Source organism: Botryllus schlosseri, chromosome 15 (genome assembly GCF_051294905.1).
Source record: "Botryllus schlosseri isolate E-star chromosome 15, Bs_hap1, whole genome shotgun sequence".
Taxonomy (NCBI): domain Eukaryota; kingdom Metazoa; phylum Chordata; class Ascidiacea; order Stolidobranchia; family Styelidae; genus Botryllus; species Botryllus schlosseri.
In genome coordinates this window covers 15,219,084-15,235,682 of record NC_137250.1, presented here as the reverse complement: position 1 = coordinate 15,235,682, position 16,599 = coordinate 15,219,084, and the positions used below count along the sequence as shown (strand labels likewise).

The following is a 16,599-nucleotide window of genomic DNA, read 5'->3' as shown; positions in this document are numbered from 1 at the left end:
GTCAGTTTTTTGCAAAATCCAGAATATTTACTTTACTCATGAGTGGAAATATATGGCATTACTTCTACTCAAGTAGCAACGCTACTTTGACCACCTCTGAAAAATTCTGCGTGTGAAATATGTGACCAAAATTCGGATTTGCAGAATCCATCGTCGGACAGTAGTCCGGCCAAAGGAAACGTGCCCAATCTCCACGATGAAATTAATCAAGCCTGCGGAGGTATAACGTTTTCTCCGTTCCTCAAATAATGTCTCGTTAATTTTTGCCGAATCATGCTTTTCGTAGACCCGCGACTCGATACTGGCGGCCGGCAGATGGCTCAGCTGCAGATTTTGTACAAGGCGCGAGGCAAACGAATTGACGAACTCACCAAAGAGTTGGAGGGCGTGAAATCGGAGTCGGCGCGACAAGGCCGGATGCTGAATCATCAGCTGGCTATGACAAAAGGTTTGTGCGGTTTTAGGGATTCGGTTTGTGCAACCGGGGCTACCAGCTCACCATATGGTTGCGACCGGGTTGTGTGCTTGTTACTGCTTATTATAGGAGCTTTACTTCACTATTACGACATGATTACTTCAACAATATACAGACTTCAGCATAAGGTATATTCCAACCGGGTCGCATGCTCATTACTGCATATTGTAGGCACATTACTTATGATTGTGTCAGAAGCAAGTCGTTCTTCATTTTCACATTTACATTCATGAATTCATTCTATACCAAGGCACATGTTGCGCTAGTGTGAATAATCCTATTCATGTTTCGGATACACCAAGTTAAGCCTTTCGTTTTTCGTATCGTAATACATCATCATGTTATCATGTCAAAACACATTCATTGTGCAGTTGCTGTACTGACGAATTACCGTTGACTCTCTACCCGTCACAAATTTCAATTCATATCCTATCAACTTATTACACGTCAGAAATGTTAATTCATGTTCCATTAACTTATTACACATCAGAAATGTTAATTCATGTCCCATCAATGTCTGCACACATGTTATCATGCTTCATCGACTCTCCAGACTATTCGCCGGCGTGGATTGTTATTACTTTATTCACCAATTCTCGCCATGAATTCCTTTCTCTTTTTTCTACTTTTCGTCTCACCCTACTTCGCTTAGGCATGTCGTCTGGAAAGACGACCAAACACAAGTAACGTGTATGCAGACAATTTCAATAATCAGATTTTTACACAATAAATTACCAACACACACATGCATCATTGGACATATACCACGAAACAGTCTGAACCCTAATCGCCGCGATGACCTGTTACCCAGACCCCTCATTTACTGACTTAGACCTAGGAGGAATAAGGCTGACACATTGATCCAAACATGGCCGTAGGCCAGTTTTTAGCAGTGTGCCCTAAGATGTGTCAAGTTCAAGATTTTCTCAAGTCGTTCCATCACCGCGTTCAGCCCTCCATCCTTGTCCGGTTACTGTCGTCTTGACGACAACAATACCATTCATAATGTCGGGATACGCCGTTTAAGAACACGGAGTCCAACTCTCGCCCTTCGCACCTTATTCCCCACTTCGAATTTCATCTATACAACCTAACGTTGTTACGAGTCAATTGGAAATATCAATTGTTATTGTCCATGCATTATGCACAACCGGTTTTCAATCAAGCTGCCTTCCAGTAGGCAAAACCTTCTCCGTTGACAACAATATGTTCCTACCTAGTTAGACCTATCTATATAGGCCCCCCGAACCACACGATTTATTACATATATACACATCTCGAGCAGGTCTGTCGATGGGAATGTCGACCGGAGGTTCGTAGCAGCGTTTGGTGTACACTAATCACCCTAAAAGACTGGGAAACTAATTGAATTTTGTAATATAGTTCAATGTATTTAAAACATTCCAGTAAAAACCGCACAACCAGTCCACTCGCCTTCGAGCCCGTTCTGTCGATCGCGTGACCGGAGCATCGGGAGCACACATCTAATAATTACCTTAATCACAATCACAAAATTTTTAGTTTAAATCTTTGTCTTCCGGCTTTTAACACTTGTGCTGTTGCAGTCTTTAGTCTAATGTAATTTAGTCTTTTTCTTCTTCGTGGCATAAGTCGCAGTGCGTTGCGGCTAGAACACAGACTCGCCTTCTCTTCAGGGATGCTCCCAGCTCTCTTTTCGTCTATTTTCCAATGAAAACAGCATTTCCAGGCGGTAGAATTCTTCCGTCAGATTGCAAGGCGCCTTCCGGGATGTTCGTTCCCTCCAACATTCCTTTACTAGCAAACACGACTCCTTTAGGCAATTTCTGCTTCGTTTCTGCCTTCAATGCCATCTGTTCGTTGTGTCTCATCATTCGTGTTTTCTGGAAGAGTCTTTGGTAATTAGGCTCAGTCATATGCAAGAGCAATTCACACATTCTGATGTTTTGCCATTGTTCAGGATCATTTCGTATCTTTATACGCTTGTATCTTTCAAACGCCACCAACGTTTCCTTGTCTAATCTGATTGACGAATTAGATTTTTCTCGTAGCATTCGATTGTATCTTTTTCGAGCTCTCTGCGATAATTGCGATTTGTCCACAGTTTCAGTAGCCAGTACTTCCCTAACTTCAGCACTTATCGACGGTCGACTATTCACTTTCTTTTCGGGCGTTACGACTCCATTTGGAGATGCGTTACTTGTCAAAATCCATTTCATAACTGATGGAGACTTGTTCATTCCAACTGTCGCGGCCATACCTCTTGTCAGTACCAAATTCTATCACCGAATGGGTAGCATGTGCTATTGTATAGTCTAGCGATAGCCGTTCAGACACCTTCTTCCTGGAATACCCATAGCTCTCATGTACCATGCAATGCAAAGCACGACAATAATTGGCGATAATATCCTTCCTTGAATACCAATAAATATTACGTAGCGTTGTTTCAGATTCCAGGTCAATTAACGTGTCATACAAATTTGTTTTACATGGGCCGTCGTCACAAATTCCGTTTTAAATATTGTATCTTACAATCTGCTTTACATCCCGCGATTTTAATTCTCACATTCGATCTCGTCGGCCCATTTCACACCTTTTGTTGGTCTTGGTTCATAAGTTGGCAATGCTATAGCCGCCATTTTAGCGACTGCGGGTAGTATCTTGCGTCCTTCGTGAAGCAAATTGCTATTCTTGATTGACCAAATACGTTCTTTTTTATTACTTCCCCACCGCAATAACTGATGTAGTCTGTGTTTGTTTTCATGGCACTACGGGTGGCATTGTAATAGGATACATATTACTATTAGAGCTGCTATATTAGAGCTGCTGGAATCAATGATGGATTAAACAGTGATCCAAATGCACTTCCGAATATCCCTCCAACTGTTTTACCCGCGCCATTTACTATCTTCTCGTCTTCATCAATAACTGTCTCTAACCCAGCTCCGACACCTTTAGCAGTTTTGACAATTACAGTTCCGAGACCCTAACGGATTTTGCTAATATCTTCGATGACGCTTCAAGTACCTTTTTAAATTCCCGATCTTCGAATATACCATGTTTTTTCCTCATGTTTTATAGCCATACTTGCATTCTTGTTTGCGATCTTTTCCAGTTCTCGGTGTGTAGCACTGTTCTCGATCTTTCTAATCGTCAGATTGCTATTGGTGTCGTTGACAAATAATTCTAGCGGCTCTTCAAGTTGTTCAATATTCACATCTTCCCCGGATATTCTCATTCTTCTTGCAAGCGTTTTCATTTGTAATATAACCTCTGTAATAATCAATTCAAATTTGACATTGCTGGGCGCATGTATGTTCGCTCGCTGCAATTCCTTGCTGACCGTACCGTCCGCCGCTAGTTGAACTCGTGACATTCTTTCCAGGATGTGTATTTCCGATACCAGGTTCTTCAACGCGATGGAACCAGCTCCATTTCCCATCTGCACTAAGGTCGAAAGAGTTTTGTCATCTTTGTCTGCTAGCCGAGCCTTTTCGAATAACATTATTTGTAAACTGGTCAACATCTTCATTAAAACTCTGGCGTAATTTTGTGTATACGCCCAAGACCCTCTTGCTCGATTCTTTACATCATTAAGAAACCTATCTCTAAATTTTCTTTCCCGGCTTGCCACATGTGCATTGATTGCCGATTCCATTTTAGTGGAACCCCATTGTCCTGTAGTCACCAATTGTGTAAATATGGAACGCACTGCTAACACTTGCCTCTTTGATCTTGTCTGATTATTAGCAGAATCCTGTTTTCCTGTCGTTGTCTTGAAACAAAAAGGCTTAACAGGATATTTTTCTTGCAGGTTCACCTTATATCGTGTGTCATTCCAGTACTTAGGTTTTGTAATCAGAGGAACAAATGGATGATCGCAATGAGGTTGAAGTGATTTCTTGGTGTTTTCCATTTGCTTTAGTATTAAATCCTCTTCCAAAACTCCATCGTACCCACCGTATCTTGTCTTAGTGGCCAATGAGTTTCGTAGTCTGACCAATATGTGTCAATAATCGATGGGTTGCCTTCATTTTCTCCTCTTCTCAGTAGTCCCAGGCGACTTAGAAGAGTTCCGGATATGGTTTTGTTAGGTATTCCATCAACTACTCTCAATCAATGTTCCCTCTAACTCACTGCGCAGACCCTTGGACAACAGTGCGTAACGACTAAGAAAACGGTCACCACTTCGGCTTTTTTGTGCGCAACATAGATTTTCTGTGCGCGGAGACCGCTTCAGCACTGCGCATTTGCGCACGTGCACAGCTTAGAGGGAACATTTCTCTCCACCGTAGTTGATTATTCCAGACTCCCTCTTGTTCACCCTTGTACACAACCGATGCCCATCTATGCAGCATGTGAAACGTAGCGAACGGTTTAAACCTTTTGACCAAGTTACTGCCCATGTTTTATAGTATATCCTGGATATATTCGGGTTTGCCCATGTATTGTTAACGTATTCTTTCATCAACGCCAACTTTATCCTTGCCAAATCCTCAAACATAAATTCCGCACGGGTCCGTTGTATGTGAATTGCGGCACTTCCTGTAATGCATTTCATTTCTTCATGCACTCTTTTAGAGTTCTTTTTATAAAATCGCTTGTTTTTCCCCAGGTCATGACTAGATACGGATCCGCCTTTAGTGTCTTGGGTCGTATTCTGGACGATTCCTTGCCATAGAACGAACAATCTACAGTCCACTCTGTCCTTATTTTCATCGCATGGTGATGCCATTTGTCGAAGAATCCTTGCCACAACGGTAGCTTGCTGTCGCAGGAGTAATTAAGTGAATATGACCAACTTATTCGGCTCAGCTGCCACCGAATTCTCCCCGTGTTAAATTGTACGATCCTCTTGGTAAAAGCTTCTTTCTTTATCGTACAATTAGCATGCACTTCGGCAAATTCTAGGAATAGTAAAGAAACTTGTATGCGATATGCCGTGAAGAATTCCACCAAGTTAAGAACTGTAATATCTTCCTCATTCCGTGACCTCACATCATTCGATCCCGGATCCCAATTCCAATCATACCATTGATAGGGTTTATCATCTCGAACATAGATTACGCTCCGGTCAAACACCAAAGGATGCAATTTAGGCAATATCTCAGACTTTTTCCGGTGTGTTATCAAGTCGTTTGTTCTGCATTCGGATATACATTCGTCATGGGACGAGAATACTGTTGTATTAGGGAAGTATTTTGCCGCATAGTTTACAGATCTTGATCGTACTATTCCGTATGTACATACAACTAGCCAACTCTGATTGACTGTTAAAAGTATGTAATCCCACGACCAAGTGTAATTTTTGAAACTACTTACTTGTTCTTATAAGATACAATATTCTTATTTTGACTCTTAATTGCACTTAGTTTAGGCATGTTTTTGAAATCGACACTTCTACTTGTAATTTAGTAGAAATATACGGCCTTACTTTTACTCCTGCTGGAATGACAACTCTGGCAGCTTTGATCACCTCTGGGCAGACGTAAATAGGGGAATTTAAATATAAAGTAGGAATCACACAACAATTGTTCGACTGTGTAACTGTTTCTTCAAGCCTCCCTTCTGTTTCAAGACGAAAAAATCGGGATGAGTTCAAGCCTGGAGAAAAGTCAGAGCCTGGTTTGCGAAAAGGATCGCGAAATTCACGACTTGAAAGGGAGATTGGAGGCCGACGCGGCGGAAATCGACGCTCTCAAATCGGCAAAAAACGAGGTGAAGATCCGTATTGTCCTGCCACTGACTTTAATCAGAATGTCGCTTTGTGACGCTAGTTAATACACTCGTAAAAACCTAAATCCATCAATATCAATAAACTCCATATTTTACCGACAAGATAGCGTAATGGTGGAGCGTCCGGCTTCCTTATCGGTCTGTCTTGGGTTCAAACCTCGACCGGGAGACCTGGTCAGAAAAACTGGTGTCTGTGGCTTACCCGCTTGGCGCTCAGCGGATAGTGTGGAGGCGTGGTGCAAGACTTAAAAAGCCTTATAAGAATCTATCCGCACCTTCCTTGTCCAGCGGCATATGCACATCATGCACTCATATGCACAGATTGTGTGTATGATTATCATGATTCGGTGTATATGCAGCAAAAAGATCAAGAGCAACTTTATAGTACAGAACTTCATGACACATTTTTATAATATATTCATATTTATTCCTGAAGCTTTTAGGCTGACACTCATCAGGGGATGCTCCCATTATTGCTGACGGTATCCCATGATGAGTGTCAACCGAGAAGCTTCAGGAATGAATATTACTATATGACTATATTATTCAAAAACATCAAGGACAAAAATAAGCAATTTCTTATTCCGATTCTTGAATAAAATTTGACGAGGATTTAGTAATGCCAATGTACGTTCTTTTGATTGATGATGTCGAGCAAAACCAAGGGATGGTAGTTCTTCTCTGTTTCCAGTACGGTAATCTAAGCGGACTTTTTGATAAAACATGAAAATTTGTTTCGTTAACTATAATCTACGCCGTTTAGGATGGAAATCTTTTTTTTTCGCTGCCACAGTTTTATAGTAAATAAATGAGGAGGATATGGGATGTATTTATTTCTCAAATAACTGTCAATAATTTGACGTTCTACTCGAATCATGGCATATCTGCATCGGTTCAAAATTATGATCCCGACTTCCGTCACAACTGCGATGAACGTCATCACTAGGGCAAGTTTTTGTTGCAGTTAAATCCGCGGAAAGTTGCATTTATTTATTTATTTTTGACAAAAGTTGCAAAAGTTGCACTAAAAGACCACATTTTGCTCGGTTGACTAAAAAAAAAAGTCAATTTACCGGCTCAGCTCCCGAAATACCCGTACTTCGGTGCTGATTTACGGTGTTTCAGTTGAATTTGGCCGTGTATTTCACCAAAACCGAAAATACTTTCATGAAAAATCGAAAAAGTTGCAAAATGTTGCAAGGAGTTGCATGAAAAAATGGAACAAAAGTTGCAAAAAGTTGCACTATAAGATTCCTTCAAACAGCTTAAAACAGCATTCTACATATCTTACGAGTATTTAGGAAGCTGCCGGAAGTTGTAAAAAAAAGTTGCAAAAGTTGCAAAAACTTGCCCTAGTCATCACCATTATTAGTTGCATCAATTGTCACGTAGGACACTTGGTTCTCGCAATTGTATCGTGTAATTTTTCTCTCTCAGCTGGTAACAAAACTGCAAGTCTCGGAGCGGTCGATAGAAAGCTTACACGAACAGGTGACGCAACTCAGCAGCGTCGATACGATGGAAAGGGCGCGACAGCAGCACGACGCCGTACTGTCGGCCGCGACGCAACGTCACGAATCGCAAGTACTAGAGCTCACGATGCAGCTGGACCAGTTGCGACAGCAGCTTGGCGAAACGGTATGTGGGTAGTGATGAGCAAAATTAAGACTTGGAGTATATATTGCCTTATTTGAAAAAGTTAGGGTTGGATTCGGAATTTACGTTGGCAAATGTTGTATTTGCAGCCACAAATGCACCGCAGAAACAAGCAACGCTTTAATAAATGAAAACTCGACAATTTTCAGTAATAACTACAATCAATTTCGACCAACAATATCGCTAGCTGTGAGATTTAGGGATCTTTCTCCATTTGCATTGTAGGACGAGGAATTGGGCAAGGTGCAAAACGAATTGAGTCGCGTGTCTCGCGAAGCTGAACAGACTCTGCTCGATAAAACCGAAACGATAAACAGATTGACGAAGAGCTTGGAAGAAGCGCAGAATCAATGCCAGGTGCTCGTTGTCATTTATCGTTATCTTCTTTAGTTTGTAAATGCGTGGAATTTATTTCACGTGGTTGTTAATGATTGGCCGGCCATTTTGAACATGGCACACTAAAATATTCTCGACAGACTGGTGTTTACGCCTCTTCCTATCTTGGTTTTTTTGTTTTCTGGTATCTGTTGCCGTACTTTTTCCGAATTTTTCATGGAAAAACAGGCTGTAATGCTGAATCGGGGTGGGGTCACCTAGAAACCGCGAAAGTTTGGTATAAATTCCCGCTCGCAATCTTTTTTCATTGAGTACACTGATTTTGATCGATCCTTGATTTCAATAATGCTCATTTTTGGTTTCTGTGCTCTGTTGCTGTGAAATTTCTTCAACATAGACACGCAGGCGTAGCCTGGATTATGATCTGGGAGGGGTCAATTGTGACATAGTGAAATATATGAAGGCATACGGCCAAAATTCAGAATTTGGGATGATTGGTCACAATGAGGTGACGTAATGGATCCATTGTGACATAATGATAACATGATGTCATAATGCCAAGTCAAAACTCTGGTGGTCGGAACCGTATTTTTTTAACAGCGTACTTCTCCGTACATAGCTCCTGTGCCCTCGGAGTGTAGAAGGCTATCGCCTGTGACGTATGTCGTGAATTGCAGGGTCTGTTGGCGGGATCCAACGAAAACGCTCTCGCAAAGCACCAAGTTTCCGATCTGCTCGGCGAGAGGAAGAGAAACGTGGAAGAAATAGCCTTCTTGAATGTGAGATTAACATGAAATTATATCTTGCTGTTATCAAGAAGTTGAAGGTTGAGACTAGAGCCCGACCGATTATCGGCTCGCCGATAATATCGAGTCGATATCACGCTTGGAGAGAAATATCGGTATCGGCCGTTGAAGGTAAAAAATATCGGCCATTTTCGTGACGTCACAACATGGTGGCAGGGAGTCATAGAAGTCGATAGAAGACGTGAGGACGGTAAATTAGAAAAAATAAATGGCCATGCTGCACATAGTGCATACTCCATACAGGCAGTAGGCGTGCCTATCTGAAAAATATTTTGGATTACTAACCACCGTTATGCCCCACTGACTTTGTGGGAATCCCCCTGCAGTAATCGATCACCAAAGACAGAGAGCAGCTGGGTGGATTGGATAGTTGTCTGCAGAATATTTCAATCAGTGAGAGAAATGAGAACATCAATCATGCTGGACTGACCCTCGTGATGATAGAGAAAAGCGTCTCGTCGAAACATTTCTCGGAAGATAGTGCTATTGGTTCGGTACCAACAGAGCTACCAGTAATGTATGAAGTCGTCTGACTGAGGCCTTCGGGGCCACCATGATAGGAAATATGCGAGTATAGAGGGCAAGAAAATCAAGCAAACGTGGAATAAAGCCAATGATTGATACGAAAATTTTTAATTCCATGATGACATATGCCAATTCTGACAAAAGAGCGTAAAATATTGATCAATTGATTGTTTGAATGCTGGTCATGGTCAAGGCCCAAGGGGGATGGGTGGAGCAGTTGCAGACGTGGACAATTTCAGTTGTTTTGCACATTCTCTTCATCTATTTGTTAACAATGTGCTGAAGGCTCCAGGTGCACTGCCGGAAGAATATCAATAATAATATCAATATTTGGTGAAACCATTGAAGGAAAGATCCCCTGCAAGGGAGCGGTGGAACCGAAATGAAGAAAGATTTCCAATTCTTGCTGTGCCACTAACTATGGTACCAAGTGAAAGACTGCTCACTATGTTTAGTACTTTATACATCATTTATGGAAGACCACAGAAGTTCATTCCTTCGAGAAAGAGCCGAGAAATTGTGCTTCGTGAACTGTAATCTGCAACTGCTGGATTGGTGCTTTTGATATATTTTTATAGCCCCTCGATCATTTATTTCATGTTCAAGCATATCAATGGCTGTAAAGTTGTTGAAATAAATGCTCCTGAGTTGTTAAAATTGGTCCTTGTGCTAGATTCCATATCTTTTGAATATCGGCTGAATATATCGGGGTTATCGGTGGAGGTACTGGATATCGGTCTTATCGGTATCGGCTCAGAAATCCAATATCGGTCGGGCTCTAGTTGAGACAGATCTATGCGTTTTGAAGTATTAATTTGTATGTCAAATGGGTCTGGCCGATTAGGGTTAATAGCCAGACTAGTTAGACTAATTAGATCGAAATTACAGTAGTCTAATTCTAATCTGACTTGTGAAATGTTTCTTTGCTCTAATTTTTATTGCTCTTATAAGAATGCACTGAATTTCATTCAATGTCCAAGTTATGACGAGTTCAGTAATTCTGATAGTAATCTAATTTGCAAAAGCTTGTGTAGTTATGATTCCAATCTAATTTGGATAAATACGTGCAGTTATAATTCTAATTTTAGTCAAATTTGGAAATAATTCACTTGCCATAATTCTAGTTGTAATCGAATATGGAATATCCGAAAATGTTCTAGTGGTCAAAGTCTGTTTATAGGGAACAGTGAAAACAAGTTTACTGGATATAATTTTTCAATGGGACCGCATAAACAGCATGAAAAAGGCTCTTGCTTGAGGCTAATGTCCCCCTTTCAAATCATACCCCGAGCGATGTGACCCTGGATATAGTAAATTTCACCGATTTATTATGGGATCCGGGACGCCTCCATAATTTTGAAATCTTCTTCAAGGCGCAAGTCTCGGACTTTGAGCAACATCTGAAGCTCTACGAAAACGCGCTGCAGCTAGGCGCCGGGGCACGCCACGCTCGCACTGGCAGCATGACAGACTCCATCTGTGATCTGATTGTAGGAAACGACATCGTCAAAAAACTAGACTGGAAAACGCCACCGCCGCAAAAGGTAAGCGCAGCTTGAGATTTTATTTTCAGTAATATGAATGGCGTGACAATCGCTCGGAATGAGCAGTACATGGAGATATGAGCATGTGACACTTTTGCAGTCATGAAGTGCCTCTACTTTTAGGTTTAGCCTACGTGCCTTCCTTACTCATGTAGTGGAGATTTTAGACTCCTTCCACTTCTACTCTACGGTTTTCAGTTTTCAGCCAATACTGCGCCTGGAGTACTTAGCTTTTAACTGGGTTGGATATTGCTATTTTGTTTGAGTATAAGTTTGCGATTTTACTGCTACTTCCAATTGATTATCAACGTCGACTACTTTGACCACCTCAGATCGCGCATCGATCGAAGAACTCCCGCTTTAACTGCAATTGTATCTCTTACTACAGACTAAGGAAATGACAGCGTCCAGCGGCGAAGACGAGTTGGTTGACGGCTTGAGGCAGGAACTGCACCGTGCGTTGAAGTGTAACAAAGCGAAACGCGACGAAATCGCGAAGCTGAAAGCGCAGTGCTCGCAGTTGGAGGAAGAGTCTTGTCATTGGAGGTCGAGGGTTGACGAAGTACAGTCGCAGCTGAAGATCGTAAGTACCGAGGCATGACCAGAGGCGATCTATAACAAACGAATATAATATTAAAATCTAGTTTTAAATTGTCTTTTTTTTTTACTTTGGCCACTGTTGAGAGTTGGTTTTACATAACATATATAGCATAGCAAATGGTTTTCTCGAATTTTGATTATCGTGCCTGTGACAGAACGCCTCTATGCCGACGTACAACGTCGCCAATGCCGACGATGAGGACAAATCCGCCAGAATCCGGGAATTGGAAGACAATTTAAAAGACGCGAATGACGAGATTGCCAAGTTGGTCCCATCAATATGAATATATTATGTGTAGTATATGTAATGTATAGTATAATAGTATAATACTAGTAATAATAGTACTAATAATAATAGTATAGTATATAGTATAATACATTATATTTTCAAGTCAGACACGCTCATGGTGCTGGTAATGTGCGAGCCTGCCTTTTGAAAATTCCAATTTGAATCGGTGACAAGAATTATCGACTAAATTTTCTGAGTTGAAATTCGGGTCTGGAATTGATTTCTGTTAATTATAAGCGACTGTGTCGTTGCCAGAATTCGAGAATCTTGCACGGAGGTCAAGCAGAGGATGGCGGACATGATTCACGAGCACGACGTGGACAAACAACGATCCATTGAAAGGTAACTGACCGGGCACGAATAATAATTTTCCGCACGATAATACCGGTGCTCCATCACAGCACAGAACCCTCGGTGTAGAAATAGAAGAGACTCAAAAGATGGCATAACAGATTGATATATTTTATGGTCTAGTAAATCGATTTTTAAACTTAACTTGAAGACAATTTGTTGTTGTAAACACCTACTCGCATAGTAGTTACTTGCCAAAATGCCACTGTTTTGGATTATCGCCTTATATTTAGCAGCATCATATCTTCAGTGCTCTCGATCACTAAGTTTCGAGTGGTGAGAGTCTTGAAATTTTTGAGTAACAAAAATAAACGCTATTCACACTAATATGTATTTTGTCAACGACTTTTACCCGCCATCGTGGGAGTCTCAAAATCTAAGCCATTTGGAAATCGCCATCCAAAACATATTGCACAAAGCTACTCGCGTGCATTTGAAATCAGATTACCGTGAGTTAGTGATCGACCCATGGTCTTGTGGAAGGCGAATGCGGACATTAGACGTCGATTGTTGCATTTTTCCCCGTCACACAGGTGCGAACGAGCGCTGACGCAGCTTCACGAGGACGCGAAACGGGTGCTGAGCGACGAAATCGTGTCCGAGTACGAGCAGAAGATGTACGAGCACGCCGTCGAGCATGATGCCAAGTTGCAAGAGATCAGGTGAATTCCTCTCGGTTTTCGCGTCGATTAACTGCTGTGAATTAAAATGCGGTCCACGCCGTTGCGCAGTTCGGAAATGGAGCGGCTTCAGGGCGAGTTGCACGACGTCAAACAGAGCTACGTGCACGTTTGCGCCAAAAAGGACTCGATTCAGCAAGAACTCAGCGAGGAATTTGAGAAGGTACGGGCTTCGTTCGAATGCAGCAAGATTGCTTGGCGATTCAGGATTGCTGATCAAGTATATATTAGGGATGATGTGAACGTGAGGTTCACGTTCGCATTCTGTGTGTGAACCTCGGAAACTTAGAGGTTGACGTTCACAAAATAACCTTGGTAGGTTCTGCACTGTGAACCTTTTTCATATATTACCATTTTCACTTCATTATAACATCTTTGGTTGAAGTTTATCGCATTTCAACTGCGGGCCACTCTACGCACTGGTGCTGGCAGCATTAAAAAATCAACACTAAACGAGCATGCACCTGCCTGCGTTGTTTGTTTGAAATATCCAGCCATCTGTTTGTGAATATTTAGCGACTCTCTGCTGTGAGCTTGACCCGCAATCACACAACATCAAGAGCGAAACACATCACATGTAGGTAGTCAGCGAATGATTATTATTCAACCAATCAATGTAATTGATACCATTGTCTGATGTAAAAAATCCAGCAGGCATACGGGGTCAGTCTCGATTTCATATGTTTATTGTATCATAAAAAACAAATCCGTGCAATTGGAGTGTTGGCTACTGCTGTATAACTTGTTATGGTATTATCGGTAGCAAGCACAGAAACCCGTTGTACACTCTGCTCAATATCAACGTAGCAATACTCACACGATGAATACATTGTCCGGTCTGGCCTATGCCGTTAAGGAGTAGGCCTATATTCACTTGCAAGTATCCTCGTCGAAATTGTCGGCAAAGCGACGAAAGATATTGATTTTCTGGGATTATTATATCATTTGATTGCCCCAGTTGATACATGTGGCGACGTTTAATACGTCAATATGTACTTCAGAATTGTTGCATTATGTGGCACGAGTCGTCGCTAGGTATCGTGTACATTAATATTGGCTATGACTTCACTGAAATGTAGGGTTGGAATTAGCAATGTGATGTCATGAGGTTCACGTTTGCGTTCACACAGAACCTTTCATTTCAAGCGTAAGTAGAAAACGAACGTCTGAAAACGGGAGATATGTTTTTATGTCTGGCGACATGTCATGTAGGAAAAAGAAGCCATCGCGACAGAACACCAGCAAGCCGTCGACAGGCTGGAGAAAATGCTCGACGACTTGGAGAAAGAAATGACGGCCAAGATAAAGGAAGAAAGAGAGCGTCACGAGACAGCGAAATCGACAGATCAGCTCAAGGAGGAGTGGGAGAGAGAGAAAGAGATCGAGTTCACTCAAAGGATCGAGACGCAGGTACGCTTGTCGTCAGATTCTTACTGCTACTATTTGTACGATAGTGGTTCGGATTTTGGATTACATGTACTTGAGCGTCGTTGGAATGTATGTTGTCATCTTGGTCGAGTTGTCGCTGGGTCTTGGTGTAACGATTTCAGTTCTTCAGAATAAGTCGAGTGTAGATACACCCTTTTCACATTAATGAAAAATATAGTTTCTGTACTCTCTTCCTACCGTGGGAGCCTCGAAACATAGGTTGTTGGCAACTCGGCATCCAAAGCAAGCTACGCAGTTTCATTGACAGGACGTTCACATTTTTGTGAGCTAGTGGCCGACTCGTGGCATTTTCATGAAGTGCTGTGAAACAATCATGGTACTAAAGTATTAATCTTTTTCCTTGTCTCAGCAAAATGATTCATTTTTGAGCTTTCCCGGTCATTATAATAGTTATGGCGTCGTAATAGCTAGTAATGGTATGGCCGACTCTAAGCTTCCGGTTCGAATCACCCCGTCCTAGTTTTTTCTCCTGCCTGCGTAAATGTGACTGATCATTCTGCAGCTCAAGGTACTCATTTTCGATTTCAACCCTTTAAGCAATCACGAAAGCGGTGCCTGCACACTAGGGCTGTTAAAAAATATCTTATTTTTGCCGGATTCCTGGGATTCACTGATTAAATTGTTAGGTTGCCCGAAGAAGCGCGCACACCAAATTTGGCTCATTTCCAATCGATAAAAGTGGCCGCAGAGCCAATTGAAATTTTGGCATTTATTGCAAAATACTTTCCTTCAAATTTTACTGTCAACTCCATGAAATTGTTGAGTTGTCTACAAATACAACGCAAAACAAATTCGACGCAATTCCAACCCGTAGAAGCGAATTTATGTGAGTTTTTCATCAATAATTAGCTGGGATTTCCCACCGTCAATGGTATTTTTGCATATCCTCAAGTTTCAACTGCAATAACTTCTCTTCTACTGGTTGAAAGTGAGCATAAATTTTTATACATGGGGTTGAAAGTAAATTTGAAAATTGGTTGCTTCTACTGGTTGGAATTGAGCCAAATTTGTAGTGCAGCATTATTTTTGGCAACCTAACAATCAGGGTTGTAACCAAGTCACAAGGCTCCGAGTCACAAGTCAATCTCACTTTTATATTTTTGACTTGAGTCAAGTCGAGTCACAAGTCAATCTCACTTTTATATTTTGGACTCAAGTCAAGTCCGAGTCCAAGTCAGCGAACAGAGGATCGAGTCCGAGTCATGGTATTATGACTTGAGTCCGAGTCATTGTGTTGACTGCTCAGTTTCCAGTTAAAGTCTTCCTAAACCCACTTTTTCAACTCTGTTTGGTGATATTAAATGGTTTGCATTTGTAATATGTCAATTATTCTCACTTCTAGCAGTTTCTGGTCGCATTTTCAAGCACCAGTACCAACAAACGAAATCCCAATAGTGTGTTGGCTTCGAAATTACAATGAAATGTCGGTCTTGGCCGTCTGAATCTTGAGTCAATGACATGCTTCGAGTCATGCGCAATGACTCGAGTCCAAGTCGAGTCAATACACAGATTGACTCGAGTCGAGTCGAGTCATTTCCGTGTTTTGAGAAAATGACTCGAGTCGAGTCATCCGAAAATCGTGACTCGAGTCTGACTCGAGTCGAGTCATGACTCGAGTCATTACAACCCTGCTAACAATATAATCAGTGAATCCCCGGAATCCGGAAACACAAGCTATTTTTGAACAAACCTACTGCACACTCAGTAGCATTATTTTTATCTCTCCCGTTGAAGAACAAAACCAATTGCATTGTAATCGCCAAAAGAACATAATCTACAAGAATCTCGGTCGTTACTTTTTTTGCATTCTTTTTTTCAAGTGATTCTCATTCGGTCCACGTTTCGACATTTGTCATTGGCAGGTTGCTCTTGCTAAAGTCCGATGGTTCGAGGACTACAACCAGTCAAAACAGGACGCGATACGGCAAGCCTTGTCGGCGGAAGAGGAGAAATGGCAGCAAAGGTAAGCGAGTTCTCTTCGGAACGCTATTGCGCTTGTCAGCACCGTTCGCGTTTTTTGAGCAGTGTCGTGGATTTGGAGAAAGAATGGCACGCCAGGAAGGATTCGGAAATGGAGGAACGCTTGAACGATTTACGCGAAAAACTTGAACAAGACCGGGTAATTTTGTGATGTTTTTCCGTATTGAATACATTTCATGTAGCTTAACTCGTA

At 41.7% G+C, this 16,599-nt stretch overlaps 1 protein-coding gene across 3 annotated transcripts in view; it reads left to right on the top strand.

Annotated features, from left to right (window-relative positions):
- Positions 1 to 16,599, top strand: part of LOC145457552 (uncharacterized) — a 32,109-nt gene that overhangs the window by 7,845 nt on the left and 7,665 nt on the right. For 2 of the 3 annotated variants that reach the window (XM_080335771.1, XM_080335773.1), the window contains exons 6-20: positions 145 to 220; positions 287 to 448; positions 6,015 to 6,172; positions 7,628 to 7,828; positions 8,072 to 8,203; positions 8,860 to 8,961; positions 10,887 to 11,057; positions 11,446 to 11,640; positions 11,813 to 11,922; positions 12,202 to 12,288; positions 12,831 to 12,959; positions 13,029 to 13,140; positions 14,190 to 14,387; positions 16,289 to 16,389; positions 16,452 to 16,545. In XM_080335771.1, the coding sequence (XP_080191897.1) occupies positions 145 to 220; positions 287 to 448; positions 6,015 to 6,172; positions 7,628 to 7,828; positions 8,072 to 8,203; positions 8,860 to 8,961; positions 10,887 to 11,057; positions 11,446 to 11,640; positions 11,813 to 11,922; positions 12,202 to 12,288; positions 12,831 to 12,959; positions 13,029 to 13,140; positions 14,190 to 14,387; positions 16,289 to 16,389; positions 16,452 to 16,545 (2,028 nt within the window). The remainder of the gene's footprint in view (positions 1 to 144; positions 221 to 286; positions 449 to 6,014; positions 6,173 to 7,627; positions 7,829 to 8,071; positions 8,204 to 8,859; positions 8,962 to 10,886; positions 11,058 to 11,445; positions 11,641 to 11,812; positions 11,923 to 12,201; positions 12,289 to 12,830; positions 12,960 to 13,028; positions 13,141 to 14,189; positions 14,388 to 16,288; positions 16,390 to 16,451; positions 16,546 to 16,599) is intronic. The other variant, XM_080335772.1, reaches the window with a different exon arrangement.